At 43.9% G+C, this 11,018-nt stretch overlaps 1 protein-coding gene across 2 annotated transcripts in view; it reads left to right on the top strand.

Annotated features, from left to right (window-relative positions):
* Positions 1-5,449: 5,449 nt before the first annotated feature.
* Positions 5,450-11,018, top strand: part of EFCAB2 (EF-hand calcium binding domain 2) — a 37,326-nt gene continuing 31,757 nt past the window's right edge. Inside the window, exon 1 of one of the 2 annotated variants that reach the window (XM_048299610.1) lies at positions 5,450-5,573. In XM_048299610.1, coding sequence (XP_048155567.1) covers positions 5,549-5,573 — 25 coding nt within the window. In that variant the 5' untranslated portion in view covers positions 5,450-5,548. The remainder of the gene's footprint in view (positions 5,574-11,018) is intronic. The other variant, XM_048299609.1, reaches the window with a different exon arrangement.

Genomic DNA, 11,018 nt, shown 5'->3' with positions numbered 1-11,018 from the left:
TATATCATGTCTCATGTAAGCTGATTAACTGATATGATCATTCAGATGTATAACCTTAGTTTCTTCTCTCATCCCAAGGCTAACTACTCCTACATCGTGGCTGACAGCTTTGTAAATGCACCTTGGGCTTATTTATCTCTGCTATGGCCTTTATACCCTTAAATTGCATGTTATGATACAACAAACAACAAAGTAAGAGATTTTTTTTAGAAGTTAGCTTCACAATATTGGTAACATAAATATAATTCCAGTAGTCAACAGCCCCATTCAATTACAATTGTCCAAATGTCAGTCTGAAACCTTGAAATTGTGTTTTCCTCAGGTATCTCTATTTTTAAACAGCTTCTAGATGACCATATTATCAGGGGGCCTCCCTTATATATTAAATAATTATCAAGCAATCTTTTGCTTTCTTAAGAACAGCGAAATGAGCCTTCTGGGACATGTCAAAAGTCCATCTTTTTGAGTACCCTTTCCTCTAATGAGGCCTGAAGCAGGTGCTCATTGGAGAACCACACAAATTACTATCTTGGATACTCTGTCTCTCCTACCAATGTTTTGTGATTCAAGGATTTCCTGAGCTGGGATGTTACAGAGTATTTCCATACCTTCAGTATCACTCACAGGTTTTTCTTCTTTTCTTCCTAAGTGTGAAAATTCAGTGATTTGATAGTATGTTATTGGGGATTGTTTTTGGCATGGTATTGACACATGCAAAGAAGTTTCTCAAAAGAGCGGAGAAGGGAAGAATGGAGTTTTGATGGCACTGATGTTCCCAGTGTCATTGCTTTTGCCTCTTGCAAGAGCAATTCCACTGACATCGTCTCAGTACTCCAGAAGTCCCTCATTTCCGCATTTCAGGCTGCTGGCTTCTAGGCTTCAGAGGAAGGTCTTAGAGATGGAATGCAAGGTCTTCATTTGAGGAAGCAGGCTTTCTTTACCAGTATGGGGCCCTTGAACTTGGCTCTGCATTCAGTGGTGTGCCCTCACAGCCTGTTGAGCACAGGGAGAAGTACTCATGGCAACCCATGTTGCTAGGCAGATGGATGATTGTGTTTGGTTCCTGCTACCGTGTTCTTGGGGATCCTGGCTTCGCTTCCAGATATAATTAATGGTAATAAAGTCTGAAGGCTAAAATATATGGATCTCTAGGGCCATTTCTGTGCCTGGGTGGGATGGGGAGCAGCATCCTGGCACTTACATATAAAAGAAAGAGCTTTTTTCTGCTGCGGTTCTTTAGGCATAGTCCCAGAGGCCAAGCACTGCCAGCAGCTCCTTGACATTGAAGAATATTGCTGCAGTAAAGCAATGCTTCCTTTTTCCTAGCAACTCATTTTTAATGTATGTTCAGTCACTTTTTCTCAAATGCAGCTTTGTTGAAGCTGGACAGGAGGAGCTAAAGATCCATAGGATTGGTGCTGTACATGAGCAGTAAGAGCTATTTGCCAGGACAGTTCCAAAGCCATCCCATGGACTGAGAAGGGTTTGAGATGCTGCTATTATCAACAGCCTTCAAACCTGATTTTCCCTCTTTGTCCTTCAGTGTTTTACTTACAGACTCAGCCACTGAGTCTTTTCTCTCTAAAAGAACATCTCACCCTTCCTGCCTTCCTCTCTATTTCTTCCTCTCTTCTAATTGCAGGGTCCAACTTCCTGGATTGCTGATTGAGATGCTTGTCAGATCCTTTTCTGAATTTCTTAATAGGGCAGAACTCTATTCACTTTTTGATGGATTGTATTTTTACTACCTCTGTGACTCATATTTGCTCTCAGTTAATGGCAGAGCCAGCACAAGGTAGAAGGAAGATGTGCAGGCAGCAGTAGGGAAGGAAGGGCAAGACTTGAATCTTCCCCTTTCAGCATTGGTGAACTCCACAGTTGTCAGGGAATCATACGCTGACATTTTATTTAAGAGGTCAGATTTTGGGCTTCTAGGTTTATTACCTGTATAAAAAGTAAAGGAAATCCCTTGGCAATTTATCTACTTTCTGCTGTTCTGTAGGTGAGAACAGGAAGACTTATTTGTTTCAAAGAAAGCAAAATTATGACAGATAAGGTTAATATAAATATACCAGCAGCCCAGAAGAGGTCAGTGGTAGAGGAAATAATGGAGGGCATGCCTGTATGTCTGTCTCTGCCCACTCTGTTAGGCTTCTCTTCATCTAGTCCAAGCATAGGATCAAAGCCTGCAGTTACAAAGAGAACAAGCCAGAGGAGAAGCTGTCTTCCCCTCCTACACATGAAGGAACGAGGTAGCTGCTGTCAGTGTAATTTACCTAAATTCTGTAGGGAAAGATACAGTATAGGCAAGGAATGATGGAGACTTTTTCTTATTTTTATCTGGTTGCTGTGTATCATTTGGGTGAACAGCTAATGTTTTGATAATACTCTTTTTTGAAGAGTCTGTTTCTCAGTCACTGAAATCAGCTGCTGATCCCAGAGGAAGAGTGGAATGAAGGTACCCTTGGGTCATTCGTGTCACATTGGTGAAAAAGGGTAGGGTGACATGGAAACGCCTGCCAAACAGCCCAGCTGTACCCCTTTAGCTGCAGAGGAGCTATGGGTAAGAATCCTGTCACAGAATCATAGCTATCCACCTACTTTCTCTGTGAAGGACAAATGAATACGCTTCTTTGTGCCGTCAGTTACATGGTGCCCAAGGACCCACAGAGGGAGTCCTATAGTGAAGGTCTTTGGCAAATGTTTGGAGCAAAGATGTGTTGAGATGCTTGCAGCCCTGAAGCCATGGGGGGACACAGCTTTGTAGGACATTATTATACCTCGCTGAACTGCTCTCTCTTACACCACTTCTCCCATTTTAGACCTGGTTTTTATTGCTGAATAACATTTCTGAACATATGCATGGAAGATATGCAAAATGTGTGACAGGACCCTGATAGCTTAGGGGAATGTATGTGATGAAATTAGGAGTGGAGGCAAGGGAACCTTATGTCTATAAGACTTCAGTGGATTCACGCTTTATATCAATAATACTGGATTCTTCCATAATTTTCCTGAGATATTTTATGACATTTTTAAAATGAAAAATCACATTTTTAAAAGGGTATGTTCTCTTCAGAGGAGTTCTGTAAAGATCTTGCATGCAGCAGCTGATATTTCAAGCTGTTGAATTTGTAGTTCTGGGTTTCCTTTTGTACTTGTCTGTGCCAAAATGTGATTAGTTGTTTCAGCCCACTCATACCCTTGGTTTGAGATATCTGTGCATTAAGTTAAAAGGGAAATAGCTATGTGGTTCAGGTCCAATATTTGATCTGCATTATAATTGTTAACATTTTTTCCCTACACAGATTTTTCAAGATACATTGCCAGGAGATTTTAAAGCAGTGAATTCTCATTTTGAAATGCTTTCTCATTCTGTATTTTGTTCTGCTCCTCGAGACAGGCAAGACACCAAATCCCTATGTGTTAGGAACTGGGAGAATAAGGATGCAAGCTACCAGAAGCAAAAAGAAACTCTAAGCTGGAGCAGACAATACAAATGAAGCACTTCGATTTACAGTAATTGTCCTGAGTGGAATCTCAACAACACAGGCAGGACAGTGCAAACTGCTGTTTTTTTATGTGCTCTAAGTCATTGAAGATTCTTCTGTTAAGTTTGAAGGTATCAAACTTAACAAGTTTGATACAAACATCCAGGATTTGAGCAAGGCCTTTATATACTCAGAACAACACTTTCCCCAAGGAGCTATTCTAGCAGCTCACAAGGGCCAGAGTCAGCAACTACAACAGAACGTAGATGTTGTGGTGTAAACGACAAGTCATAGCTGTGGCATACTTGATGATTTCTCCTTTCCTCATCAGCATTTTCACACTGCTTTTTTTACCATCCCTCTTGGAGGAAACAAAGATACGTGCCTGTCAAATGGGAAAGGGTTATGAGGAAAGTGAAGGGCAAGCCCTGGAGAAATTGCTGGGAAGATGTTAAAGGTGGATGCCGGAGTGGAGTTAGTGTCTTCTCATGTCACAGTTACAGTGACTCACTTCAATTCAAAGTCTACTATAAACACACAAAAATCTCAATAAATCTGCACAATATGCAATGTTTCTATTTATTCTAGAACTAAGAGTTATTCATATTTTGGGCATGGATTTGTCATGAAAGCCTGAATAACTAGAACAGGATTTTATTAAGCTTTTTTTTAGGGATATGTAGCAAATACTTTGAGTTAGTGTAACATTTTTAGAAGAGCTGTAAGTGTTCTATGATGAATGATCGGGAAAATATTGTAAGAAATCTAATGCTGGGCACAATAGTCAAGAACATGAAATTCTACATTTGGGGTAGGGGAAGGAAGAGATAAGAGAGGTCCATCCTTGTCAAAGCAATGTATTTTGCACTTTTCTCCAGTTTCAAACATGTGACTGACCCACCACCATAGATCTACCGTCAGGAAAGACAAGTTTTCTGTGTGGAGGGGTTAAGGGAAGAAGAAATAGGACCCCTGTAAGACTGAAAGATAAAGGCCTTTCCTTCTGCTGTTGCATCCTCTAAATTCAGCTGCCATGCTCTTCTCACCAAAGTTTCTGTCAGCAATTTGAGAGGAAACAAATCTGTACTCCTCCTGTAGTTAAACATGTAGTTTGAAATATTTAGTTACTTTAATAAACTGTTCAGGTCAGTAGATAATCTTTCAGAGGGATCAGCTTTGTTAGAGAGCATAATCAGCTGTTTTCCCAATAAAGATGTATTCTCTTGGGTATCTATTATACCCTCTTTACTCTGAGCCATGTTCAATAAAAAATGCAAAAATAAGTGGCTGAAAGGCAAATAGCAAATGTTAAAATGATATTAAAAAGTTGGTTTTTTTTTTAAAGCAAAGAAGCCCTGTTTGGGCTCAATGTGTTTTTTGAAGTTTCAGGCTTCCATGAATACTGAGAACATCATTAACTGTTTGTTTGAGAGGTGGAAATGAGTTTGTGAGAAGGAGTCATCCACATGGGCTTTGCAAAACTTAACATCTGACAAACAAGCACCTGATGTGGTGAGGACAAAGTTTTAGTTCTTGTTTAGTTTAGTTCTAGGAATTTCATAAATATTTATTTTCTAGGAATATATGGTTGCATCTTGCCAGAATATTAATATTTGTATTTTTTTCCTACTTTCACAGTTGTTTTAGAGTCAGAAGAACCAGGCATTGCAAGCCTGTCTGCTAAAACACACAGCTAAATTTAAACCACACAGTTTTATTTAATATCACTAAGACAAGAATATTTTAGCTGTTTTGGCGTGATGGCATTTAGAATAAAATGTTCTTTCACTTTCTAAAGCTCAGACACATGGAAATCTCCACAATTGCTGGGAAAGCTGTGTTTTTAAGAGAAATGGAGTGCTTTGAAGCGGCGGGTTCACGGGGTTCGCTCGACTCCTGCCTGGACGGGCGGCGGGGTGCAGCGGGGGCGTACAAGGGGCTCGGGCACGTTTTCCGCCCCTTGAGCAAAGCGGGGAGCGACGCCCGACACCCGGGGGGTGTGCGGGGAGGGCCCGGGCAGCCCCGCGTCGCCATGGCGACAGTGCGGCGCTGCGGCCATGGCGCAGAAGGACAAGGGCGAGGGTAAGGCCGGGGCCGGGGCTCCCCGCCCGGCGGGGGGTGCGGACGGGGCCGGGCGCCACCGGGGGAGGCCCGCCCGCCTCGGGCCTCGGGCGGCGGGAGCCGCGGCGGCTGTGCGGGCAGCCCTGGCCGGGGCTGGTGCCAGGGTGGCGCACGGACACGCTCTGAGGGACACAGACACAGATACATACGTACACGTGTACATACTTACATACATGCATACATACATCTATATACATAAACACGGTGTGTGTGCGTGTGTATTGCAGTTTGCAACATCCTCGCGAGGAGAAGAGGAGAGGCAGGCCAGTGCCTCTGTATCAGTATCTCTCTCCTCTGGCGCCCAGTGACAAGACCCAAGGGCATGGCCTGAGGTTGTGCCAGGGGAGGTTTAGGGTGGATATTAGAAAAAGGTTCTTCACCCAGAGGGTGGTTGGACCCTGGAACAGGCTCCCCAGGGAAGTGGTCACAGCACCAAGACTGACAGAGCTCAAGAAGCGTTTGGACAATGCTCTCAGGCCATTGGTGGGATCCTGTGCAGGGCCAGGAACTGGACATGATGAGCCTTGTCGTCCCTTCCAACTCAGCTCATTCTGTGATTTGAGATACGTGTGTGCGTATATCTGTGCGTGCACATGTGTGCATGGATGTGTGTATGTAGGTGCATGTATATGAAAGCACACACACGTGCATATTTACACACACACAAAAACACCCCTGACTTCCCATCCCATTCAGGGTGGCCACACCGCTGCCTCCACCTCAGGGCAGGGGGCTGCTCTCCAGCACTCCCTGCCACAGGGGATGCCACCAGCTGCCTGTTGGCGCTGGCAGCCTTACGGTGGTGTTGCCACCACACAGAGTGCATCCAGGCTGGGTGGTGGCGAGGCTGGCCCCCCTCGTCCTGGCATGGGGTGGCTGCCAGGGCAGCTGGGATGGCTGAACCTGCTGCTGGTTGGTTGTGGCCCCTCACAGTCGTTTCTGGATGCACTGGGCTCTCTCTGCCAGAAAAAAGTAATCTGTGCTGCTGATAGCACCATGGCTTATTTTTAGAGGCTAGTGTGTTCTACTTTAGGGAGTGTTGCCAGAAATTCTATTTTATAGGCTAAAGGTAATTCCTTCTTCAAGGATATTCAAGTATCATTTCAAGGAAAATATATTTTCTGTAAAGCCCACAATATAGTGACTTCTGAAATCCATCCTTTCTGTAACTAACCTTGTGTGTGTTGCAATAGTTTGCCAAGTCTGAACATTGTAATTGAAATAATCAATGGATTATCTAATACTTTTTAGGAAACAATGTATGCCACAGAAAAGTCTTGTATAAATAGTTGCTGTGGATGGTGCTAAATGACTGATTTGATTTTGGTACAAGAATTTCTATCTGCACTTTGCAGCGTAGATATCTTGCAGAAATTAAATAATAAGACTGATGCAACTTCCTTGAGGACTGTTCTTAAAGTGGTTTTTTTTAACACTGTTTTTAATTTTTGTTTAGTCTTGTGGAAGCATATCTTTTACATCTTGCCAGTGTTGCAAATGAAGCTGTGGCATGGTGCTGGCAAAGGTGGATAGAAATTATAGGATAATAGCCTAGAAGTCTGCCAAATGATCTGAGATGAGGGAAGTAGTATTGGGAAGCCTGGCTCCATATATTTTGGGCACCCATATGTATAATATTGAGATTTTGTGCCATTTTGTCAATTCACAGCCAGAAACTCTTGGAGAAGGAAGGTCGTTGGTTTTTGATTGCTCGATTAAAGACTTTTAACATCTTTTTTTTGTAGGTCCAAAGTGAGAATACTTTGTAAGAAGTTTAATTATTGTATTACTAAAGACAGACTCTCTTGGGTTTTCATGCACTTCATGTTTTTTAACATCCTGTAAAACACTATTCCCAGTAGAGCATCAGATGTCACCTTCTAGACGAGAATTGTACTATCACCCTAAATGACCTTGACCCATAAACTCCATCTCTGGCCCGACCAGTGGATCATGGAAAGTGACACGCCGGACTTTGGTTTCTTATCTGTAGAATGAGGACAATAACTTGGGTCACATGGACAGGAACTTCTGTCACTGGAGAATCCCAGCCTGTTATTCGGCAAACCGGTTGCTTATTGCCCTATAAAGGTGCCTCATTACTGTAAACACGGCTGAGGAGAGCTAACAGTCAGTGTCTCATTAACAGAAGCAATCCCCTGGGATTAAGTTGCTTACACCACTTCAGAGTTGCTATTAGCCTTCCTGCTGATAGCAGTTAGAGGGTTAATTAGGATTCCCCGATGCCAGATTCATGCGTGGATTATCCTTTCCTCCAACAAGTACTCCACATCTACCAAAGCTGCAGGTTTTATTGTATTATGCTTCAAAGTAATAGCATTAGTTTTATTGTCAAATAATTAGTCCTTAGGGCATTCCTCTCGGTGCTTTGTAGAACTGCAATTCTACCAGCTTTCCTGGAAAGGTTTCCCTTAGGTCCTATTATTTTCAAGTTCTGTCTTCTTCAAAGTTGAAATGCCTGCTTGAATGTTTTACAGATATATATGATGTAGACAAGCAAAAACAGTGAAAGGCCAAATCCTGCTTCCTGTTGTACATGTTACTCACATGAGTATTACCCTCTAGCTTATGCAAATGTTGTGAATAAAATCTTGTATGTGCATAAGTGTTAAGGGGACCATGCCCATACTATATGTAGCTACATGGTTTATGTCTGAATTTATATCCCTACATTTGTGCTTTCAACAATGTTTAGTGTTTTTTCTTCACACCCATCTGATTATGCTAGAGTATTTGTTTAATCTTTCACTTTTGTGCATTTGTCCCTATCTTCCCTCCTATCATTCTGTTTCTTTCCCCTTTTTCTGTTACTTAATTCAGTCTGTCTGTTCTTCAATTTGCTCTCAGATACTGTCTTTGTAATTTGACATAACATGACAGATTTTCTAAGTTTTAATACCTCTGATCTCAATACTGATGTTGCTAGAACCTGAAAGCAAAATGTCAAACTGGTAGTGCCTCAAGTAGAACTAGACTGAAGACATATTCTTCTCCATCTGGGATTTAAGAAATTGCATGAAAGTACATAAAGGAGAAAATGCTCAGCGTTCCTGTATCATTATGGAAATGTTATGTAATTGATTGGTATTTCAGTTTGTCAAAGACCATATTCTTTGTGCCAGATAGTGCATATTTAAAACCCAATTAATAAGTCATGAATTTTAATCCAAAGGGCAGTATATTGAGTAGTCTGAGCTCCTGCATCACCGACTTACACCTGTATGGAACCAAATTAGTGGTTGTGGATAACAGGTGTCCCCAGAAAGTTGCTTGATTCTGCTGTGAAGAGCTATGGAGAGTAACTGTTCTGCAATGATGGTTTTCTCTGGTAAATGATTTATTTGTAGTTGTTCTGGGTAGCAATTTGTGATCAGGCCTCACAAAACCTCTTCCCGCCACAGATGAAGACATACCGTCATGTGGATCTTGGGAAAGAGTTTTCACTCCTATTTTAGTGTGTTAGTACAGTAACAGTGTGTTCAGTCATACATATATGTCTCGGTTTTGAAAGACAGGTGTCTGCTAAGGAAGGCAGAGGCCCCCCTTGAAGTGGCAGATATAACCCCTTTTCCCTCCAAGTTATTATATTTTGAAATCAAGAGCCTTTAGGCGAAGATGTGGGAAATAGGAATAACAGTTCTTTACTATATATATATATGTATATAACCAGTCAAACAAAACAACAACAACTCTGGCAGTAACAGCAATCACAAACCCAGTGCCAGCCTTCTCGGCTGTCAGGCCCTTTCCCCTCGGGTGCAGTTCCGCTCGCAGCCGGCAGGGGCGCTGGCGGCTCCCGGTGAGCAGGGCAGGTGCGATGGTTCCCCCGCGGCTGCAGGGGGCGCTCCGGAGCGAGCTCGGGAAACCCGCGGCTCTGGTGCCCTGGGATCCCGGGAAGGGATGGAACAAAGGCTTCACAAACCGCTGGGCAGCCGATCCCGGACTCTCAGGAACAGCAGGCTGGAATGGCAGGGACGAACGCAAATCCCGGGTGGCAGACGAGATGTATCCAGATGGGAAAAAACCACGGAGGCCCAGGCAGGCAGGGTGAGCAGGGCTACAGCGTAGCGAAAGCTCGAAGCAGCAGCAGGCAGGACAGCCACAGCTCGGTCTCCAGCAGGGCAGGGAAAAGCGGCTTTTGGGGTCCCGGCGTTGCTTCCAGCAGGAAGAAAGAACGGCCAAAAAGAAAGCAGCAGCAGCTCCTTTCTCTGCAGCTTCTCTCCCCGGACGCTCAGAGCGAACTGTCCCCACACCCAGGTGTAGACAAAGGAGTAGCCAGGCCCGCCCCACTCCCCTTTTTGTCTTTCTTAAGTACAGCTATTTGTCCCCTAGCAACATGCATATGGGAGAAAATTCCTTTAACAGGAAAACCTAAGACTAAACTAAAACCCAACATTATCCACCCCGAATTTTTTCCCATACTAACATGTTACATGAAACTTAACTTTTTTTTAACCATATAAATCTATGCATTACCCAAATTATATACAAATATACATGCTGATATTGATACAAGTGCAGAGCCATGGGTAGTTCACCCTAAAACAAGGTCCTCTTGAGGTAAGCATCGGGTCTCTCCATCCTTTTGCATCACCCACCAGGTGCAACCTGGTCCCTGAGCAAAAACAACCCCACGGATGGGTTTGTCTTTGCTCAAGGCAGACTTTACCCAAACAGTTTTTCCAAGCATACCTCTCATGTGCACCACTGGAACCTTATCTCCATCTGTTGTTTGTAGGGGTTCGGATTGGGCAGGGCCTGCTCGGCTGGTGGAACCTCGAGTGTTAACTAACCAGGTGGCTCTTGCTAAATGCATCTCCCAGTTTTTGAAAGTCCCCCCACCCAGTGCCTTCAAGGTGGTTTTAAGCAGTCCATTACACCGCTCAACCTTCCCAGCTGCTGGTGCATGGTAAGGGATGTGGTACACCCACTCTATGCCATGTTCTCTAGCCCAGGTGTTTATAAGGCTGTTCTTGAAATGAGTCCCATTGTCAGACTCGATTCTCTCAGGGGTGCCATGCCTCCAAAGGACTTGCTTTTCCAGGCCCAGGATGGTGTTCCGGGCAGTAGCATGAGGCACAGGGTAGGTCTCCAGCCACCCAGTGGTGGCTTCTACCATTGTGAGCACATAGCGCTTGCCTTGGCAGGTTTGAGGCAGTGTGATGTAATCAATCTGCCAGGCCTCCCCATACTTGTATTTGGACCATCGCCCGCCATACCACAGAGGCTTCACCCGCTTGGCCTGCTTGATCGCAGCGCATGTCTCACAGTCATGGATAACCTGGGAGATACTGTCCATGGTTAGATCCACCCCTCGGTCTCGTGCCCACTTATAGGTGGCATCTCTGCCCTGATGACCTGAGGCATCATGGGCCCATCGAGCTA

This window comes from Corvus hawaiiensis, chromosome 3 (assembly GCF_020740725.1).
Source record: "Corvus hawaiiensis isolate bCorHaw1 chromosome 3, bCorHaw1.pri.cur, whole genome shotgun sequence".
Lineage (NCBI taxonomy): Eukaryota > Metazoa > Chordata > Aves > Passeriformes > Corvidae > Corvus > Corvus hawaiiensis.
This window is presented reverse-complemented; position numbering and strand designations above follow the sequence as displayed.